At 33.6% G+C, this 23,284-nt stretch overlaps 1 protein-coding gene across 1 annotated transcript; it reads left to right on the top strand.

Moving 5' to 3' along the window:
- Positions 1 to 2,029: 2,029 nt before the first annotated feature.
- LOC124371797 (longitudinals lacking protein, isoforms A/B/D/L-like) lies at positions 2,030 to 2,351 on the top strand. Its single transcript, XM_046830151.1, has one exon. The coding sequence runs from the start codon at positions 2,030 to 2,032 to the stop codon at positions 2,327 to 2,329; it is 300 nt and encodes a 99-aa protein (XP_046686107.1). The 3' UTR covers positions 2,330 to 2,351.
- Positions 2,352 to 23,284: the final 20,933 nt, after the last annotated feature.

Here is a 23,284-nt window from a genome sequence, read left to right as displayed (position 1 = left end):
TAAGAGTGTGAGCAGGGAATTTCTCCCGCACATGAAGGGATTTCTCCAGCAAATGAGGGAATTTCTCCCTCCCATAAGAGCCCATGTTAGCGCTCGATCCGCGGGAGGTCTACTATTGTATAGTTCTTATGTTCAGTTAAATTTAGTTTTATCTAAATGGGAACATATTTTTTGTGAATTTTCGAGAAATAAGTTGAAGAAAAATGTTTAAAATGACCACCAATATAATAGATTGTCATCTTAATTTTCTAGAATTTAGGCTAAAGTACAAATAATTTGCTCAAAAAATTTTTTATTTCTTTATTCAAAACTTTAGTTCATCTTTATTGATCTTTCTAGCTTAATCTATATGGACAGATTTGGAATAATATATGTACACTATCACTGATAACAAATAAAATACTTTAACAAGGATATTTTGTCAAGTCAATAGAGAAAATGTTACTATTATTACTTCTTGATCTATTGTCAAATATTTGGAGTGCAATTGAAATAAAAATATAAGGTTAAATATTGTTATATTAAAGACGTTACATTATCGTAGATGTAAAGGTAGCAAGAAAATTCACATACTTTTACAATGGTTAACCTTATACGAATATCACTCAAAAAATAATAAAAATTTGGCTTTAAGCAATTACACATTTATTATTTGAATGGATATAAAAAAATCAAGAAAAAATTGTAATAGAAAAGAATTTAACTACGAATTGTACTTCAAAGAAATTGATTTTTTTGCCTTATGTACAGCCTCAACCTTTACTTTGTTATGCCCATTCATTTATTGCCTTGTTTTCTTTATAATAAGATATGCTTTTTGGCCTTTGGCTCTTTCCCTTCGTCCTCAGTACTCCACTACTTACGCCTCTTATTTCCTGTCTTACATCTTCTAGACTCATTGTAATAAAGAACCCATCTTTTCATTGCCCAGTATACAACTAGACCTTTTACTTCTTCATTAACTACAAGAAGAATGTCTTCAGTCTTCGTAATTGACTAATCTCAGTGACAATTCAGACTTGTGGCATACTGAACAAGTCAGATTTCCGGAAAATGCTGTTTCGTTTACAATCCTTACATTGTCATAAACAAATTTAAAACAAAGAATGTAGGTTATTAGTTTCACACAATGAAAGCTCCAATTTAAATTGAAATATCACTTTTCGTCAATAGGATTACCAAATCCTGTGTCTAGTACCGTACTATATTGTTGTTGTATGAAATATCACCATAATAACTTTAATATTTTGGTGCATTTTTCGTTGTCTGTTTTGTTTCCCAAATATTTGAAAAAAATTAATACTTATTTAGTTTACAACTTGGTTACCATGGTTGATTCCCATCATCAACTTATAAAAGTCTACTTGGTTACTACTGTGTTAGATTTTTTTTGTCAATAATAAATTATAGATATTTGTTTCAAGCAGACTCGTTGAATTATATTTGATCAGTTATAATTAATAATGGTTCAATCTTTAGTAAATAATGCTTGTGTTAAACTATCATCTGTATAGGCTAATACTAACTTAGATAATAAGAAAAATTGCATTTTTAAAACAAAATATTTATTGAATTGATAAATTCATACTCAGTTTTTCTCGAGAATTATTTAACACACTAGACAAGGAGTTTTAAAACTAAAAATCTTCTCTACACTTATCAGTAAATATGAGTACCTTAATCATTTTGGAAAACAACTCTTAACATATGATATTCTTAATGTTCACGTCTGTCATAGAAAAGGAATACGTGAATATAGTGTCCTGCTTTTCAACAGGAAATTGCGTGCAAAGTCACGGGTAACTGCTAGTTTTATTATAAATGTTTAAACTCTTAAAAATAATAATTGCAATACATTTTTGTGAGATTTTAAACAATCACAATGCAAGGGAGACCAGGTTTTGTTTCCTGATGTTATGCCAGTCCCTGTAAACCTTTGTGAACTAAGTGCTGTGTATGTCAATTATAGTTTCGGCAGTGAAAGCTAGTATTAACATTATATTAGTATAACGTATAGTGACACACACCCATGACTGGTGCAGGACTGTTAGCCATGGAGTTTGCTGGCCCATACAGTACAGTCACAGCTGTTCCCGCCAAGACTGGACGGGAGTCGAGTGCGCAAGCACAACACGCATGTGCACAGTGTGGACGTCAGTACAAGTACGTCCAGGGTCTGCGTGCGCACGTTAAATACGAGTGTGGAAAACCACCGAGTTTCCGCTGTCAGTTTTGCACAAAAGCATTTCATCTTGCAGGCAACCTGAAGAAGCACGTCATGTTGATGCATCAGCAGTCTCCTATTCCCCAGTCTGTATCTTTGCAGTAAAAATAAACATGCTATTGTGTTTTCACTTGTGTCTTTTTTAATTTTTTTTTATATTAAGGTACATTTTCTTGTCTTTCTTTGTCTAACAAAAATACTCTCTTAAAAACAAAGACTGAAATTTAAATACTATTTTAGGATAGTTGCTAAAGTATTAACTTTACAACTATATTAACTATTTATAATTTAATAACAAATCACTGCAAGTTTTGTTATATAATCTTTTTTTATATAATAGTTTTTTTGTTATAATCTGACAAACAACTGTTCTTAATGATCATGTAATAAAGATACTTTTACTTGACTTGACAAGTCAAATGTTTGAGAATAAAAAAATCATTACTAAAGTGATTGGAATTAGAATTTATATACTGCTTTTCAAGAAAGGGCAGTATGAAATCAAAATAAGAATCTGAATTATCTTAAGAAAAAATTTCCTAAACAATAACATGAGGTGTATAATATTGAATATTTAGAAATATTTTTTTAGAAGTTGTAGTTTTTTTTTCGAAAATATAAACTACTAAATCACGATATTTATAGATTTTATACTATTGTTTTTTCTCATTTGAAAGGAAATCATCGATAAAAAAGATGTTTGTGCAAGTGATGTTCGAAACAGTAATAGGAACATATCTACAGTTTATAAGAACTCTGTGAAAGATGTGATGTTTTAAATTCTAATTATATATTACCTAATTGTTAGTATAATTTGAAGAAAATGTTTGCTATGTTTACTTAATTTCTCTAATAGTTTTAATTTAGTTGGGTGGTTTAATGAAAGTATAAATATTATGTATGTTTTTGCTAATCCAAGCAAAAGGTGATTTATTCAGTATGAATAACTTTTTGTACTCTTAATACGTTAAATATGATGGGAATTGTTTTTGGATTTCTATGGGAAAAGGTTGAGTTTACCTTGGTGCTCTTGTCATTGGTATGGGTTTGTGCAGCACGCATGATTCCAGGGTAAGAATGGTGGGGAATTAGGAATTATCTTTGTAATATATGTGGTTTTGGAGTTTTAATTGTGGTGTGGTCGTATCTCATCAGCAGTGGGTGGGGGGATATTGAGATAATAGAATTATATTTTAATTATAAAGGAATGAGAGTGCTGTCTCTCTATATATATCTCTTAGGGAAGTTATGGTGTTGTGGTTGGTTTGGTGAGGGTTTATCAATTTTGTTCCCCTAATTTAAAAGTTATTATACTAAGTTTGGGAGGGTGTTAGTTTATATTTAGAGGGGTGGTGGGTTAGTTATGGGTTAATAATAGGGGTTTTTTAATTTGGGGGTAGTTTGGTGGTTGGTGGGGGGGGTATGGTGGTAGGGAGTTGGGGGAATTGTAGATTTGGGGGGGGGGGGGGGGGGGGGGGGGGGGGGGGGGGGGGGGGTAAGGGTGATTGTTGTGGTGGGATGTTACAATAGGTGTGGATGGTGTGGGGTGGGGTGGGAATGTTGAGTTTTTTTGTTGTTTATGAGATTATATGTAAATGGGTGGGAAGTTAGGTGGGTGAGGGTTGAAAAAACCGGAGTGTAAAGGGGAATGGGAATTAATCTTTAATTGGGGGTAGAGTAGTAGATGTGTTTGTATGGTGTGTGTGGGTTTTAAGGTGTTTTTTGGGGTTTATTTTTTTTATGTTGTTGGTGAAGTAGTAGATTATTGAAGGATTTTGGGAAAAATGGGGGGGAATATAGGGATGGGGTATGGGTTTGTTGTTTTGAGGTTTTATGGTGGGGGTGGAGATAATGGGGTGTTTTTTAGTTGGGTTTTGAAAGGGTAGAATGGTTGGTTTTTTGGATGTTTTAGGTTGGGGGGGTTAGAATTGGAGGGGGTGGGGGTTGGTTGGTTTGGGTTGGGGGGGGGGGTTTTGGGGGGGGGGTGTATTTATAGGATGTTTGTATGGTGGTGGGGGGGGTGGGGGTAGTAGAAGTTGGGATAGGTTAGTAAATGTTTTTTGGTATTGGTATTTTTTTTGGTTGGTTTTGGTGAGCAGACGGGTGGGCCGCGTGTTCGATAGATGTGGATGTGTTAGATGTTATGTTGGGGTAGCTATTGAAAAAAATTTATGGGTGATTGTATTATTTTTGATTTGTTTGTGTTGTGGGGGTGGTATTATTGTTTGAAGTGAAAATAATATTGTGGGATGATATGGGTTTGTTTGAAAATAGGTGTTGTATGTATAGTGGGAAGATAGTAGTTTATGGGAAAGGGGTTGTGATTTGGTTGTGTTCGTGGAGGGGGAGGTGTGTGAGAGTGGGGTTTGGATGTTGGTAGGTTGTTTGTGTGGGGTTGGGTTGTGTTTGGGTATTGGTTTGAGGTATGGTGTGGTTTTTTTGATGGGGAGGTGTTTTTTGGTTGGCGGTAAATTTTTTTTGTCTTTGGAAAAATTGGTTTTGGTTTTTGATGTTGGGGGTTTATAGTGGGTGGTTTATTGTATATCACGTGTGTTGTGAAGTTTTTTGTTTGGTACATAAAGTATAAGTGTGGGGGAGCGCGCGAGAGGGTGGGATTTGTGATGTTGTTGGTATGGTTTGGTTTTTTGTGGTTTGTATAGGGGGATTGTTGGTTGTGTAAGGGTTTATTATAGAAGTAAATTTTTAAATTAGAGAGTGAGTTGTGTTTGGGTTGTTGTAGGGATTAGTTGTGGGGGTGTTTGGTTTTTGGGATGGGGAGTTGGGAAAATTGGGGGGGTGTGGGGGGGTCGGAGGAGAAGTGATTGTTGATGTGTGGGTGGGAGATGGGTGTGTATGGAAAAGGTATTGTTTGTTTAGGGTTGGTGAGTTGTGATTTATTTTTTTTTGTTTGTGTTTTGATTTTTTTTTTATTTAATGGATTTGTGTGTGGGTTAGATTGATGAATGTAATGTGTTAGGTGATTTGTTGGGGATATTGTGGTTGTTTATGTGTTGAGTGATGTTGTGGTGATTTTTATAAGTGGGAAGTGTTTTGGGGTAGGTTTTGTGGGGGTAGGGGGTAGTGTTTTCATGGCTACGCTAGAGATGGCAGCGTGGGGTCTTTTGGGGGTTATGGGAGGGATGTTGAGGGTATGTGGTGGGTTGGTGATTTATGGGTTGGTTTAAGGGTGAAAATGTAGGAGATTTGGGGTAAAGATTTGGTTGGTCGTTTGGTGTTGTGATTGGTTGTTGGTGTGGGGAAAATTGTTAGTTTGGGGTAGGGTTTTATTGGGGGATTTTGTTTTATTTAGATTTTAATTTGGGGTTATTATGTTGTAGAATGAGGATATTGTGGTTGTATTATTGTTTTGTTGGGTTGGGAGGGGGGAGAGGATTGGGAGAAGTATTGTATGGTTGTTGATTGTTGTGTTGAATAGTAGTTAGTAGGTGGTGGTGTATTTTAGGTATGTATTTTGTTTATTTTTATTTGCGTGGTTTTTTGGGGTGGGAGGTGGTTTTTTTTTTTTTTTGGGATTGTGTTTTGTATTTTATTTTTAGTTTAGTGAAAAAAATTTTTATTTGTTATAGGGGTTATTGGTAATTTTAGTAAGATTTAAAAGGTATATTTTATTGTTTTGTGGAGTGTTGGTATTATTTGGTTTTTAATTATATATTATATTTATGAATGGTTTTTAGTTGGTGGATTATGTTTTAAATTGAAAATATTGATTCCTTGGTGTGTTGGGTTTTATGATCAAGTTTTGAAATTGATGTACTTGTAAACTTGTTTTTTAAACATTTACTTGTGAGATGTTTGCGAGATGTGAAGGTCAATTTTCTCAGGCAAGCTTTATGTAACGCTTTGTGTCGTATAAGTTTATCTCGTTTTTCCAACAGGACTTTTTTCTTATGTTCTTGCAATTTTCGTTAAACTATGTGTTAAATTTTTGAGTAGTAGGTCATGGGTTTTAAATTGATCTCTTTATATGTTTGCTCTTGACCTTGGTGGCCCAAACAATGTATATATCTGTAGGCTACACTTTTTCTGGAGATGGGGGAAATGAGCGGAGTGCGAGAGGTTGCGAGCGGCAGCGCGCGAATGATCATGTCACTTTATTTTGAGTTTAAAACACTTGAAACATACTATTTTTCCAATGTTTCTAGAATAGAGTTCCCTATTTCTATTTTCTAAGAGTACATTCCAAGATTTTCCCGATGTTTTCTAGGAGTAGAGTTTGGCGCACGGTGGGAGTGTTTCGAGGAAGTAGTTTCTAGATAGAGGTTTCCAATCTGGAATGTCGTCAAAGGTTTTCCCACCAAAAAACACACACTCTCTCTCCCACAACCACTAAGTTTCCCTAAGTTCATGATGCGAGAGAGCGAGAGAGTGTATATATCTATATCTATATTTTATTCTTAAACTACCCCCCCCCCCCCAACATCGGTTTATCATAAAGTTAAAGTATCAAATATGCAATGGTGCACACACAACATTCTAAACGCACTCATTGGGCCTTGCGTTAACAAAATAAGTTTTTAAACTTATTAGATTTAAATTTAAAGATCAATTTTTAGCCTACCATATTTTTTTTAAGATCTCAATAAATTAATTAAATTTGTTGGGAAACTATTTTCACTTATTCATTGACCCTTTTTTACCATTTTTTTTCAAGATTCTTCCCTATAAAAAATCTCATGGGTTGACAACTATTACCCCGTTAGTTTCCAAATAAGGGTTTTTTATTTTCAGCTTGTAAAAGTGAAACTTGTAAACTTATTTGCACCAAAATAAAATTAATGTTTAAAAATTGTGTATCATCACTATTGTACAATCAAAATTTTATTAAAATTTTGTCCAAAGAAATCTTCATGATAACTTGTGTATGAACATTTTCCAACTAGTGCAAAAAAATTTAAATTAATCTTAATGAAGTGGCATTTTTGCAAATTTCTAATACTAATCAAATACTAAGTGCAAAATTATGACTTCACAAATAAACTCATGGAAAAAATTTAAAATCAAGGAGAAGAGGATGGTGTGAGTCAGTACACCTTTAGGCAAGATCCCCAAAAATACCTAACTCCCTTCCCTCTCTGTTTAAATAAACAATGTACCACAAGACCTGTTTTAAAATTCTTTTAACCGCTTTACAGAGCCAAGTCTCAAGTGGGATGAGGTACACCTAATATGTCAAATAAGTGGATGATGTTAACACTACTCAAAAGTGTTTTAAACGATAAGAATTTTAAAGACTTTAACAAAGTAATTTTTTCGATTCATAATTTACACTTTAGGCAAAATTCATAGTTAAGGTACCAACTAGGGAAAAAATATCAATATAATATAATTCATCTGTTTTAATAATAAAATTATTTTCTCACCATAAATACACGTTTTCCCCTAAAACATGGTAAGGTGTACAAAGGCATGATAAAATGAAAGTTGTTACAGGCTGACGTGTCCCCCAAATTTTGCGGCCCGGGAGTGTTTGCCAGAAAAGAGGGTTCTCACTGCCCCAAATAAGAAACTTCTGCTCGCCAGGATCTGGTCGAGTCAGATCTGCGATCCTCAGTTGTAGGAAGTGTTCGGGCCCACTATTTGACCACAAACGGTCCCCCTACCTCAGACTACACAGAAAGGTATATTTTGTATCATCTGACTCACTGCACCCAAATATAAATGTTTTCAAATGACATTTTCTTTATACAATAAATTATTGCACCTTCAGTCCTTGTGCACCACTTTGTTGGTATCCAACCAGGCCTAGTTGGGGGTGTGGTTGATTTCTCAGTAATAGAATGCATTTGTAGATTTTGTAAAAAATCACCCTGCAAATAACAGTTAAGTAGTCATGCTATTGGAGGTATTACATACTAGTATACAAGCTCCATTACCGATGAGAGAGAGGGGCCGACTCTATCACTAGTTAATCCTATCTCAATCACAAAATTCTTATCAGCCCAACCTCTATGAATGAATGAATTATTTAAATTTTACATCAATTTACAATAATACAGGATCATATTATACACTATATATTTATTATTCAGATCTAAAGGGAACAAATAAAGGGAACTAAAACAGGTTTCCCTTAAATAAAAATTGTTATCTTAGTCGCCTGAGGAAAAAGGTTCTACGTGAAGGGGGGGTGGAAAATGGGTTATACCCTTAGCAGTGTGGCCTGTGCTAAACCCATTTGTTTCAAGTAAAAACAATAATCTGCAACAATGATAGTTTGAAAACTATTATTGTATTGGGTTTAATTGAAAGCCCACAACTCCAACTATAGTTTTAAACCAATGCCGATTACGTCTTGAGTCAATGTGACGATTTGTGTCCGGCAGGAAAAGGGGGGGGTTAATTGGAGAGGTAGCGGTCATCACAACCCCATAGGTTGGTCGCTATACATGACAGGCTTCTGATACAGTTAACTTAAAAAATTTAAATGTTATTTTAATCGTTTTTTTTTTAAATTAAAACTGAAGAGCGCAGATAAAGTATTAGTGTTTGTTTAAATTTGAAGAAATATTTTGATATAAAAATTTGAGTTCCCTATACCTCGATAAAGGGGTCAGTGACATTTAGTAGATCCAGCTGAAAATAGGGGTATTTTTTGCTTATCTATTCTCTAGGATCAAAAACCCCTACAGTTGAGTTATTGTCACAAGACATTCATGTTAATTAGTTTGTAAAATTGTGTGGAGTATATCTATCTGTTACCCAGCTGGCAAGGGTTGAATTGAGAGTATTACCCTACCACTCAGCGTGTATTTGCCCTTGATTTAGATTTTTTTTTCCCGGGGTGATGGTAATTGTAACATGTGTTGCATAAGAAGGGAAAAATTCTTGGTAACCCTCTACACTCACAAACAGTTTCAATGCCAAATTAGAAATACAACAATACTTTTGCTTTATTTTTCCCAAATTTTTACATGTTAATATTTTGGAAAGACTGTGAGATGGTGATACCCTGTATTGAGTATTACGAGGGAGTTGAGATCCCTTATAATATAATATCCCATTACTGATCACAGAACGTTTGCTAATCATTAAATTATCTAAATCATCTTATATTGAATGGAGTCAAAAATATGGGGAGCCTATATAAATATACTTTTACATCACTGATGTTAAAGGTATAAGCCCACCTGATTCTTAAATTCTAAGGAGAAAAAGTGGGAAAATGTTTAAAGTGAAAATTCTGTTTTTTTTGCTTTGCAGAAAGTAAAATTTTATGTTTTTTAAAACATTTTTTTCTGGTCCTTTTAACTAGAGAGCGAGAGCGAAGAGCGTGTGCGAGAGGTAAATGTATAAATACAGGGTTGTTTAATAAAAGATAGTTCCGCGAAAGTGGGGAGTGTTTTGGCTTTCTTTAACCCTATTAGTTCTTAAAATAAAGGTTTTTATGGAGTTAAAATTTTTAAAATCATTGCTTTATTGGGTTTATTACATTTTAGAAAACAACTAGTAACCAGTGATACTTTGTAGTTGACTCCCCTGTCCATTTTCCCGTAAGGTCAATACTTATCTCTTTTATAGTCTACGTTTGTACTAGTTTTATACTTTTCAATCGCGTCCTAGCACAAATGTTTTTGTCTTTAAAAATTATTCTAACAAAAGAAATCTCTATTGTCCCTAATAGAAGTCTCTATTGGGAGAAAAGGGAAAAGTAAAATGTCATACCCTCATTTATTTCTCTTCTTTTGCAATTTAGAATAATGTATATAAAATTATGAATCTTGTTTTTGTAGCTGTCATACAATAGATACCACACTATGGCAGTATATACTCCCCAAAGTCCAAGTCAGGTTCTCTAGTTCTGAATTGCAAAGGATGTTTCACATTATTGAGGAGCCCGGGCCCCCGGTTTCTGCCAGTAACGAGGTTTAAGGTCCTGCGGAATATCCTACACCACTTTATAACGGGCTGCGTGTCACCGCCATCGGAACCTGTTTTGTTTAACGGGGCGGCAAAGGTAAACGCGCGTACTACTGCCAAAGTTGTTCCTCAAACGTTCTAACCTAGAATGAGCGAGTAGTGCCTAATTACATATTGTGAAGATGCATAATGAACCGTCAATCGCAAACCAACAGACCACGGGGTCCTCCTTTCCTCCGGGCCCCGCGGAAGCCCAAGGAACGCGTACCGAATTTGGGGGGGTATGGGGGGGAAATTGTTTCTTAAAAGGGAGCATCCCTACTAAAGCATGTTTCTTACATGGAAGCAAGGAATGGTCTTAAAATTTCTGGGTTTGATTGTCCCTTAATTCAATTTCTGTCTGGGATTTTAGAATCCCGATATGATATTTCATATATTCATGAAATTTAACATATTTTATATTGTTTTGTCAAAGGGGATCACAAATTAGTTACAAAAGGAGGTATTTGTAAAACTCTATTTAATGCAAGATTCATTCTTGATACTGGTAGGGCTACACATATTTAGGAAGAACTTTGTGATGAGTATATGGGTTCCCAGTTTATTACTTAAACTGAGTACTGAGACTTGAGTTAAATTTAAAATTGTCCACTATCGTGGGTGTTATCTATATAGTAAACGGGTTTATAATAATTTATTATTGCATCTTTTTAAACAACTGTGTTCATCTCATTTTAATATTAGAAGACCCCTTGTAAAAAAATTTTGCAATTTATAAAATTATTTTTATTACTGGTGGTCTATTGTAAAAACTTCATTCACGAAATATTGTTACAACTTTCATAAATCTGTTTTTTTTTTAATTCATATTTTAAATTTTTTTTTCAAAAGTTTTATGTCTTGAGTTTTTTGGGTTAATGTTTAATCTTTTTTCATGTTTGAAGTCTAGTTCATAATAATTCTTTTTGTGCGTGATTGTTCCAGCATAAATTTTTGTTCAGCGTATAATTAAAAAATAAATTTAAACATAATTTTTTTTTCATGTATCGGTTATTTGAATTTTTTTCATCATTTGGAGGAACTTATCCTAAATTTATCAGAAAAAATCTTAAATTGACTGGGAAAATTTTTTCTTATCAAGAATTACCCTTTAAAAATGCCTATGTATATGAACTCTATTCTCTATCTCTCTCTCTCTTTCTTACACAGGTATAGAAATCATATTTTTAAATAGGATACAAAGCAGGTTTAAAAATTTCATTTTTAATACAACAAACAAAAACAATTATAATATAAAAAACCGTAATAAATCTACTTTTAATATACAAACAGGAATAAAAATCATAATTTATAATGTTCAAATAGGTATATGAACGAGTAGGCCCTTTAAATTTATAGGTATGTCAAAAATAAAATATCCCCTTTATCTAAACTTTACCTATAGTTTAAAATCATAATCATATCAAATTAAAATTAATGCCATCTTTGCCTGTTTCAATTTAAAGGGTTTCAAATTTTAAAAATTTGGGAAACCCAAACAACCCGGAAGAAGGGAACTGTTAGTAGACTATTAAATAATGTATGAAAATACAAAAATGTAATATGTATGACAAAAATATTGTAATCCTATTTATGTTGGATATTGAAGCAAGCTAATTTTTTGTACTGTAACTACTAAACTAATCAAATGTGAGCAAAATTCTTAAATTCTGTAATTTAATAACAAGGCCTTTTATTTAATAAGGATCTCATCATCTCTCTTAACTCAGATAGTGAGTGTCATTTTCATTCCTGATTCAGCAGTAATTTAAAATTTTTTATTTCAATTTCTTTGGATTACCCCCATCAAAAAACTAAAACCCCAATCAAATACCTGACACATTCACCAGTTTGCCACTGATGTTAAACTATTATTAGCAAGTGGGAAACCCGGGATACAACTCTGGGGAGCGCCATTTGCTTTGCGCCCATCGCGGTGTGGCAACCGCTACAACCACCCCTAACGGCTCAAAATCCACATCGCAAAATTGTAACTGCGGGAAGAGACCCCAAAGAGAAACCCTCTGTCCACGATAAAAATCTGCGGCCACCCGGTTTCTCACCAAAGAATAAACGACAAAGTCTCACATGCTGGCTCAGCACCCGGATGTCCGTTCACTTTGGACAGCTCAAATTAGACATGACAAGACGTGTTATGTCGCGTCATCTCTCTATAAAGTATACAGTATAAGTAGATAGAGTATTTCCAACTTGTCAACAGGAAACCGAAACGTTTTCTTAACATGTTTTTACTTTTCCCGACTTGGTCCCTTACAAATTTTTTTCATCTGACTAACTGATTGTAGAGAGGAGAGAAGTGAGGTGGGTGCATGGGTTCAATCTGTCAATGTCCAATTGTTTATCCTCTCGTTGAAAATTTAGTTTCCCTCGATTTCACTGTAAATTTGGAGGGGGAACTATTAAAACCACCTCCCTATATATATCTTCTCCTCTCTATATCTCTATTCACTCTATTACTCTCTCTGAGGCTGAAACCCTCCTTTACATTTTATTTTTTGAACTTTTAAGCAATGATTGTCATCGTGTAAAACCGAATTTTTTTAAATTTTTTAAAAATTTTATTTGTGTTTGTGATGTTTTAATATAATTGGATTCTGAATATATACTATATTTTCAGCTGGTTCCTGTTAAGTCCTCTTTGGGTCTGGTTTTGTAACGTTTTTAAGTGTTGATTGCCTCCACAATATTACATGTCAATTTCCACCTTCAAAGATTACTTGGGTTACTCACCAGTCAATGTACGTTTTTAAAAAATCGTTTAAAAAATTTTTATTTTAAAAAAATTTAGAAATGTTATTCCTCAGGGATCTAAAGTTTAATAAATCCAAATAATAAATAATCCATTAACTAATAACTTTAAAGATTGTGCTGTAAATCTGTATTTTTTCATTTATTTTGTAAATTGTCCGGTTTTGGCAAGTTGTGGATATTTATACGAGTTATAAGTCTATAAGAATAATCTTATTTAATTGTATAATAATAAAAAAATATATTTGAAAATGAAAGGGTTTCCGTTAAAATTATGAGTATTTTAATTGTTTTTATTAAGAAATTTGGGTTAGTACAAATGTTCATTCATGTAGACTGTAATTTAAATTAAGTTTACTCTTATAGTTTAATACACCCTTTATTCTTTTATGATTAAAAAAAATATAATTAGGTTAATGACATACACAAAATAAAATAATACAATTTACTGCTGTACTCACATTAATGTGTAACTTCGATTTACTGGCAAAATTGGTAATAATGATTATTTACAATTTTTATTTCAAGTTTTTAAACATTTTAAGTAAGTAAATTCATTTATCTTTTAGATTATTGAGTTAGAAAAAAGCTGGAGTAAAATATTTTAAATACCCGCTCATCTATGTTATAATATAAATTTCTTGTCCTAAATTAAAAACTACTGAAAATTCAAGTTGACAGTTTAAGTTTAAACATCAGTTAACACACACACACACATTACATACTTAATATATTAATATTATTGGGGTGTACTTAGTGGTATCAGTCCCCTAAATGAGAATTTTCCTATGAAATAGCCAGCAAAAACTTATAAAATACCAAGGGTAATTTAATTTACACACACACACACACTCTACACACACACACACACACACACACACAAATAAAATTGTAATTGTAGTGGCAATAAATATATTTGGTGAATTTAAAATGTGTTTTACATACTCTCTATATTTTTTATAACACAAAATGGAAAACCATTCAGAAAAAGATGTGAAATTATTTTTTTCAAATCCAAATGGTTCGAACACACACACACACAAGAGCATATAAGTATTTGTTTGTCGAATAGTCATGTAGTGTCGCCCCTTCGGCAATGCACAATTGACTTGAATTTAAATTGGTACTGGAAATTACTTGTAGACTGATCGTTTGATGCTATAAAAAATTATATTGGGGTACATAAACGATAATTTTTTTTGGACAAGTGCAAAAAGTAAAATTGCTAAAAATAATTCTGTTCTATTACATAATTGAAAGAGAATCTGTAGAATAATCAAGAAAGAAAACAACCCCTCTATCAAGAAGATAACATCAAATTACCAAAAAGAAGCAGTCTTGTTATAAACCATTGATTGGTTTTTAAATTTAAACCCCAATACAATACAGCTCTGCTTCTCAACCAAGAACAGATGAAAAAAACCGACTCAAAGTAGTTTTATACACATGTATATAATTGAACACTTGAGATGGTTTGTTTAGACTAAAGCAACAATTAAAAAAAAATGTTCAACATGACCTCACGCGACTACACTTTAGATGAAGTACTTAAAAATATATAATCAGTGAGTCACATACCTTTAGACTGGTTGTAGTCACCTGTGGAAGTTCATGGGTTGAATATCAGTTTGTGTAAACATACATGCATGGAAAGTTAAAAGTTGTGTTTTACAGAATAGTTTATGGAAGTGTTGAGCTTAACTAAGGTGTCTGATATATGTTTTGAGCAACGTCTATAAAGAAAATGTATTATGTTTATCCTAAGGTTGAGTTTTGAGAAGAGCATTCCTATATTTGTGATATATACTGTGTGTAATTTCAGTCTATAAAATAAATTGTAAAACAATCTTAAGAGAAATATGTTTAAATTGTGGGAAAAAAAGAGTTTAATTTCTCATGCATCAAGGAGCTTAACATATAATTTTTTGATTTTTTTTGGTACCTAAGTTACTGTTGAAACTCTTTAGTGCTTAAGTTTAATATAGTAAGGCATAACATTGACTTTTCATTTCAGGTCTATTTTTTAAATTGTAATTATTAATTAATGGTAATAATAAGTTTTGAAATATAGTTGAGTGGTGTAATATAATTTTTGAAAAAAATATCCTAATAATTTTTGCAATTTAGGTGCAGTTCAAAAACCAGTGTGAGGAGTTCTAAACCCCAATGCGAAGTTATCCTTAAAGAGAGGTGATGTCGAGGAGAAGACATCACTGAATGTCAAGACTCACGAGCTGTGGAAACTTTCAAAGCAGAACTTGATGACAATAATGGAGGCGAGATAACGTGTGTGCAGGCTTGTGGGGCGCAGTTACAAACAAAATTATGTTCACCTGCGAGCGCACAACAGGGAGTGCAGCAAGGATCCTCTCTTCGAAGAGTCGAGTGCTCCCGTAAGTTCTTAAACCACTCCGCCGCAATCATACACGACACTTGGTTAACGTGGCACTAAACTGCCACCACGATCCTCCGAGGACGAGGAGGACTGTGAAACGTACAAAGGATGAGGCTTCAGAGAGGAAACCCAAATGAAAAAGTTTGATGAAGAAGAGTGAAAAAGAAACAACGTAGCTTTATTTTTGTTAGTTATTGTTACACAATCGAACGCATTCATCATACAATTTAAAATAAAGTAAATCTTACAAAGATAGCATAAAAATATAAATGTTGAGAATGTTGAAGTTGTTAGAACTTACTCATTTGTTCTCTAGCTTTGATATATCTCTCTATCTATATATCATATTTATGGAATCTCCTATTTTACACACACACACACACAAGTCTATCTCTACTCATCACTATCATCTCATATCATTCAACAATAGTATTGCTCAATCAGCTTGACAGTTACTTATCGTAATACTTATTTTTAATTTACAATGCCAATAAGTTTAAATTTAAGATTGCCTAGTGTTTCCTTAACAGTAAACTGTGTTATTGTATTTGGGTTACTCTGGATTCTGATAGATATGACTGGTGGATTGTAGAAACGTTCTTGATTAATTCACATGTGGGTTGATTGGGAAGTGGAGATTTGTTATATTGTATGTTTAAATATTTATCTTAGTATTTTATATTTTAGCTAAGAACACACATGTATGGTATTTTAGGGGCTGTTTTTATTTAAAATTTTAATCGTTGATTGTATTTTGTATTTATAATATTGTCTGGTTTATTTTGTATTTACATACAATGTATTAATTCTGTTAATGAGTGATGTAAAATTTGAATCGGTTCCCTTGCTTATTAGTTTGATTTTATCACTGCTTCTGTGTTGTTTGATTTGGGTGAGCGTTTCGGGTAATTGGTGTTGGATTTGGAGTGGGAAATTTTTAATGGTATTTTGGGGGGTTGTATGTTTAATTTATATATTTTTAAAATTCCTACAAATTTTCACTCCAAATGTTTCATGTGGGTTGATTGTAAGGATAAGGCAGTTAAGAGGTTGGGTTAATTTTAGGAAATATACATGTTTTAAAAAGGCAAATCTAACACTGGTGTTACTGTATGAAATGATATAATCTTGAGGTAATGCAATGTTGTAATACTGCGTATAGTTGGGGGTGTGGGTAAATACATTATTTGGGGGTTTTTGTAGATCGTTGGGGACACGCTTGTATATATTGTAGTTTGAAATTGGAGTTGGTTGGGAAACAATTCTTGTAAAAATTGGGGTTTAGGGGAGGTTGTATTTAATAAAGTTAGAGTGTTGTATGTAGGGTTTTTGGGGGTGGTTTGGATGGAGGTGGGGTTGTGTATTGTTTGGGTTTGTTGGTGTTTTGGAAGTATGTCTTCGCGAGGTGAGGAGAGTTGGTGAGGGGGTATTGGTGGATGTGGTGTGGATGTTTGGATTTTGTTTTTGGGTTGTGTGGGGGGTTTGGGTTGTGAGATAGGTGGAGAGGGTGATTGAGGTGTTAGGGGGGGAAAATGTTAATTGTAGATGGGAGTTGGGGGGTTGGTTTTTATTTATTGGTATGGTGGGTGTTTGGTGGAGAGGGGGAGGTTTAGTAGTTGGTTGGGTGGGTTGTAGAGAAAAGGTATATAATGTGATCTATTCTTTGGGTTGGTTTTGAGGGGGGTGGGATTTGGGTTGGTGGGTAAGGAGAAATTTTTGTTTGAATGGTTGGGGGTATATGGGGGGTGATTTTTATTTGAGTGTTGTGTTTGTGTTTGGTTGTTTAGTTAGATTTGGTTTTTTTGGTTGTTGTTTTATATTTTGGGGTTGGAGATTATAAAGGTTGTTTAGAGGGGTAATTTTGGGAGTGGGGAGGGAATAGGTGGAGTTTGGTTGGTTTAATGGAGATTATAAAGATTTTGGGGATTGGGGAGAGTTTTTAGGTTGGGAAGGGATTTTTGGGGGGGAAAGGGGTGGGTGAAAAAAGGTGTTTGATTGGGGGGATGTATAATGTTTAGGTTAGGAAGGGAATTTTATTAAGATGGGGGATTGGGAAAGTGGGAAGAGGGGTTGGGGAAAATGAAGATAGGGGATAGGGATATGATGGTTTGGGTTTTAAAAAATCGGTAGTAATGCAGGTAAGGTAGTCCTATATTTTGAGGTTGGGGTTTGTGGGGTGGGGGGAATTTGTTAAGGGGGGTGAATGGGTGGAGAAAGTATGTGGGGGGGGTTTGTTTGGTTGTTTTTTTGGGGTTTTTATGGGGGTTGGAGAATTGGGGAGGAGGGGGGTGGGGGGGGGATTGAAGTGGTTTGGGGGGTATTAAGGGAAATGGGGGTTTGTTTTTTTTTTATATAAGGGATGGAATTTAGGGGTGGTGGGTGGTGGGTAGAAGTTGGGTTGGGGGGTGGGGGGGTTTGTTGGGGGTATGGATTGGTTTTATGTTGTGAAAATATGGTTGGGGTAAGTTTTTGGGGGGGTTGTAAGGATAAGGTTTAAATTGTTTATGGAATTTGTTTTGGGATGTTTGGGGGGGGTTTGGGGGTGGTTGGGGGTTTGTTGTTTTGAGGGGTGGGGTTAGGGGTGTTGGTGTGGGTGGTTTGGGTGAGGGTAGGGTGTGGGATGTTATTGTGGGGTGAGAGCACGGGTTAGATGGTGGGAATTCTATTGTTCTAAGGTTTGGGGGGGGGGGGGGTTTTATTGGTGGATTAGGTATTTATTATTGGTGTTTTTTTTTTGTTCAAGATTTATTATAAAAAACATTGTGTTTAAAATTTGATTAATAATTTGATTGTTTGATCTGATTGGTGTTTTTTTTAGACTGGTTAATCTTTCAAATTTATATTGTTTGGCTTTTTGGAGTCTGTATCATCTTCAGGGATTATGTTGTTATCCCTTCAATGTAAAGGGTATTCTTTATTTAGATATTGGGGGAAGTGTTGTGTTTTATTCTCAATAATAATTTCCATTTCTTTCTAGGTTATAAATCAGTTTTTTTGAACTAAATCTGTCAACTTGAAATAATTAATATCTATCTTTCTTCCAACTATAAATTTAAATAAACCTCCTAACAACCTTCCCAAATTAAAATACGCTTACTATACAATTCTCATTGAAACATTATTGCATGTTTAAAAATTTTTTGGTTTTGGGGTGAGAATGAGTAGTGCTTTAAGTGTAATTTTAAATTTGTTTTATATAGTGTCAAACTTTAGCTTAAAATTGACTTATAATGTTGTTAATATGATCTGTTTATGTTATGCTATTTTGTGCGGAGAGCGAGTGAGGGAAAATAAAATCCTCAAAAGACAATATTTACTTGGAAAAAATTGATTGGTAAAACTTATTTAAGTTTGGGAAATGACTGTTAAACGAGAGTATATTTGAAGTTGTTTTTTCAATGGTTTTATTTACATAGGTAGACGTATTTAAAAATTCTAATTTTTGGGGAAAAATTTTAAAAAAGGTAGAATACGAGACATTAAATATGCTATCAATAATAAAGCTGGATCCAGGAAACCTTGTTTTCAGATTCTTTTAAGATTATTTTATTAAAAAAATAATTAAATTTATTTTAATATGTGAGATCGTGCATAAAAAGAAGCATGTGGGATGCGCTGTAAACGATACGAATATTAAAAAAAAGGGTTAAAGACACTAATAATGTATATTTCCTCCATCTCATATAATTTATTCTGTATAGATAATTATTTCTATATGATACTTATATAATTATTACTATTACAACATCAAAACGTGCATCCGTAACCGCCCATAAAGTAATTTGTAAAACCTTATGTATTCGTTTGCATTTGGGGCAAACAATGAAACCTTGTTATAAATTTGGCATTGTTTTGAATTGAATTGTTAACCCGTTAGCAGCGTCATTTTTTAAAACTATTTGTGTTGCTCCAACAATGTCACGTTGGAAAGATTAAATTAAAATGCTCAAATTCACTTCAGGGAACAGGTTAGAAATCAGGATCCGCGCCTCGATATGTAAAACGTTAATGGTTTAATTGCTGTAGTTGCACCATTTTTTTTTTTGTTTTCCTCATCACAACACATTTCTGGCTGTCTCATTTTAAAATTTAAAGTAAATTTAACAATGCGCGGCATTCCCCTTAGCCATTTAATAGTATAATATTGAATACCTGGCTATAGTCGAATGCTAGAATGCAGAAATGAAATCAGATATAAAATGATTGATTACCCTGTTAGGCTTTGTTCGATCAATTGCTCTGAGTGATAATAATTATAAAACGTGGTGTCTTGTCTTTTGTTCCCTAAGAGCGATTCGTGAGCGTGTGGTTTCATTTTCGTTCAGCCCATACATCTTCTGATTCAAATTTGACCCCAAATTGCGCCATGCTCACACACTAACTCATTAATACTATTTTTAGATAGAGAGAGAGAGAGAGAGCTTTCAGTTCTTAGGTCTTGTATTTCGTATGCATGCACTTTAGTATCTGACTGTCAAATAGAAGCCCCTTTGCCGGTTCACTCATCTCTCATTTTGGCATTGTACACTGGATACAAAACAACCATAAATGAAATCACACTCTCTCTCTCTATCTCTCTACTCTCACTCAACAGTGCGCGGTGCGCGCGAGAGAGAGCAGAGCGTGAGGCGCGAGGCGTCGATGTATATATTCTTAGAAAGCACATATATACACATACATTTAAAATAAACATATACATACATACAATATTTAAATATTAAATTTAGTATATATTTTCTTTCATATTTTTATTTTAACCCTTTTTATAATATTTTTCCCTTTTAGAAATGATTTATTTAAATTTAAATTTGCACACACTTTTATTTTTTATTCATAATATGGATGTGATTATTTAAACAAATTAATGAATAACAAATAGAAAACTTTCAGCGTGAGTGATGCGAGCGAGAATAATTTATATGTTTAACACACAATTAGCCATTGTTTGGCAGGAGTTCATAACATTGTGTTGAGTGCTTTTGAGGTTATTTGGGGAAACTCACTCAAGTTAACTAAAACATGAGAACTACAACTCATAATTTACTAATTGTTAATAAAATGGAAAGACAATATTTACAGCTCTGAAAATTGATAACAAACAACCTAAAACAGGAATTTTTTCCGACCATTTTTCCATCGTTCAGTTTTGTTTTTTTTTTTTTATGTTTTGGTTTTTTTTTTAATATTTAATTATATAATTTTTTTTTTTTTTTTACTATCAACTCATCTCATTGCAATGCATGTTAACACCTACGTTTCTACTGATTTCTCTGTTTCACTGAACGATTGGCAAAATTGTCCGGGAAAAATCCTGTTTCCTTCACAATCCTTCCATCGTCAATCAATAACCTGCAACACAAAGAAAACCTGAAAAAGTTACACTAAAGTAGTATAATGGTTGTTATAAACTCACTGACTACGATCGAATTGCACAAACAATAATAATTTGGGCCCAAAAACAGTAAAAAAGGGAATTAAAAGACAAGGTTTACCAGCTTCGTGGTCATCTTCTACTCCGAGCTGTTATATTATTGGGTGATTAAATGACACAGGAGGGCGCCTGAGGGGACAATGAATTCAAGTGATAATTGATCAGTTATTGGCCGGGATAGAAAATTATTGAAATTACTAATAATCAATGTTGAAAAAAAATAATGGTTTGATGCAGTAGGGAGAAAATTTAAGGTTGTATAAATGTTTTTTAATGCCAAATCATGACAAATTAAAATGTTGTCCAAAAAAATAAAACAATATTTTTAAAATTGGAGCACCCTATTAACATTAGGGCGGCCCTCCCAGCTTGAAGTAAAAGAATAGGGAAGCTCTTACATTAAGGAGTCGACCAATTAATGAAAAAAAGTAGACCAAAGGCGCACTGGTTCTCAAAGGGGATATTATCCTTTACCAGGAGGACTGAACTGCTGGAGTACCAATTATGTCAGAAGTCAATTAAAAATATTTTTATTTTGGATTTTAATCTGGTTAACAATGAACCTTTTTTATTAATATGTTCCACACCCTTAGCTCAAATGTCTCATCCATCATTTTTTGACCACATTGTTTAAGGGTTTCATAAACAAATAATTGGTTTATTAAGTCAATGACGCCTTGTGTGAATTTTACCTTTCTTTTCAACTGAGCCGGGAAGAATATTTATTTTTCTATTTTAAACCATGATTTTTTCATTGGTCTTTATTGATATATTAATAGGTTGTTTCTGCTATGTCTAGGTGGAGAACGAATCCCCAACCAAATCAAAGCATTCAATATTAATCAGTACAGCCATGTGTTGAGTTGTAAAAATGGTGTAACTAACTCCATTTTGATGTATGTATATAGATAAGTAAAGTTCTGTGTGTGAGATTTTTTAACTATCACTTCTTCAAATTTAACCTGTGATTAAAAAATTTTACATAAAAACCTCAATTATTTCATATTTATGTTTATGTAGTCCACCTACTTTGTTGTATGCTTTAAAATACAAAAAAAACCCTGGACTAGCCTACATGGTAATGGTTATCACCGTTATTTTATAGTCTCTGAGCAAAACACAAAATAAATGAAACTCCTCTTTTCAGAATTTCAAAACCCAATGCCCAGCATAATTTGCTAGAGATTTATTCAGGGGTTACACATGGCTGATATGGATTGGGAAGACCCTCTTTGGATCCTTTGTCACCGTAAATGTGGAAGAAGACATCAAACCGGATAAAGTAGAGTTTTGGATAAGATGCACAAAGCACAGAGTGTCCCTTGCATAGTGTTCCCCCTTCACAAACCAGGAAAAGGATGGACAAACGCCAAAAGCATCAGAGTGTCTTGCAATAGTGTTTCGCCATCACAACAGGAAGGATGGAATAAGACGGCACAACACCAGCACAGAGTGTCCCTTTGCATAGTGTTTTCCCCTTCCACAACAAGAAGGATGGTTAAGACCAGCACACAGCACCGAGTTCCCTTGCAATGTTTCCCTTCACAACATGAAGGACCTTACCTGACTTCTGTCCAACTATAATCCACAGGCTAAACCACCTCTGTCGACCATTGCACAATGCTCTTTTTCCCTTGCCAACCTCTGAGTCTACAGTGAAACACAACGTAAACTAGGACAGTCATAACCCCTTCAGGGCCTACAAACTCGTGTATGATTTGGTGATTTTCCCAAAAATGTTCCAAAAGAAATTCAAATGTAGGGCTGCTTGTGGAAAAATTTACCAAATCAAAGCAAAACCTGCAAGGCCACCAAGTCAAGTGCAATTTTGCTCAACAATACAGTTACTCAGTCTGGATTCTCCCATGCAACAGTGGTCACTTGAAGTTCATCTCATACAGGGCCCTCTACAACAAACATATGTCTGAAGTTCACAACCAACAATAGTAGAAAAAATTTTGGGGGTATTTTAATTTGTTAATTTGAGTCAATTTAAAATTTTTAGCCTTAGAAGTAATTGTAGTTAGGGAAAAAATTATAAATTTGTTATCTAGTAAATTCAATCCTTATTTTTTAGTTTTGTTTAGATGGGAATTTATTTATGAAGGGTTTAAATTCCCAACTGATCTCCCCTTATTGGGTTTAATAAAAAAAGCCATTTTAGCTTATTTTCAAATATATTGTTGTTGTTTTTAGAAGTCAATTATTTTAAACATGATTGATAAAACACTATCTTTATTTGATGTTTAAGTGCAGTTTGAAATTTCGTTCAGTTGACATACACAGATCATTTATATTGAATTCTTTTTTTAATGAAGGGATTTCTAATATTTGTATATATTTTCTATTTTTAATGGGAAATTTTTACCCTATCTTTAATTGAGAAATACTCAGTACATTAGACACTGTATAATGGTTCAATTTAGATTCTCTCTCTCCCTCTACTTTTAAAATTTATAAAGGTTTTTGAAGGTGCTTAGGAATAAGCGCATCAAATGAAATTAAATTCATGTTGTTCTTTTAAATGATATTAATTCTCCTGTCTGAC

Source organism: Homalodisca vitripennis, unplaced genomic scaffold (genome assembly GCF_021130785.1).
Source record: "Homalodisca vitripennis isolate AUS2020 unplaced genomic scaffold, UT_GWSS_2.1 ScUCBcl_2016;HRSCAF=6350, whole genome shotgun sequence".
In the NCBI taxonomy this organism is placed as follows: domain Eukaryota; kingdom Metazoa; phylum Arthropoda; class Insecta; order Hemiptera; family Cicadellidae; genus Homalodisca; species Homalodisca vitripennis.
Note: the sequence above shows the minus strand (reverse complement) of the source record. Positions and strands in the feature narration are given on the sequence as shown.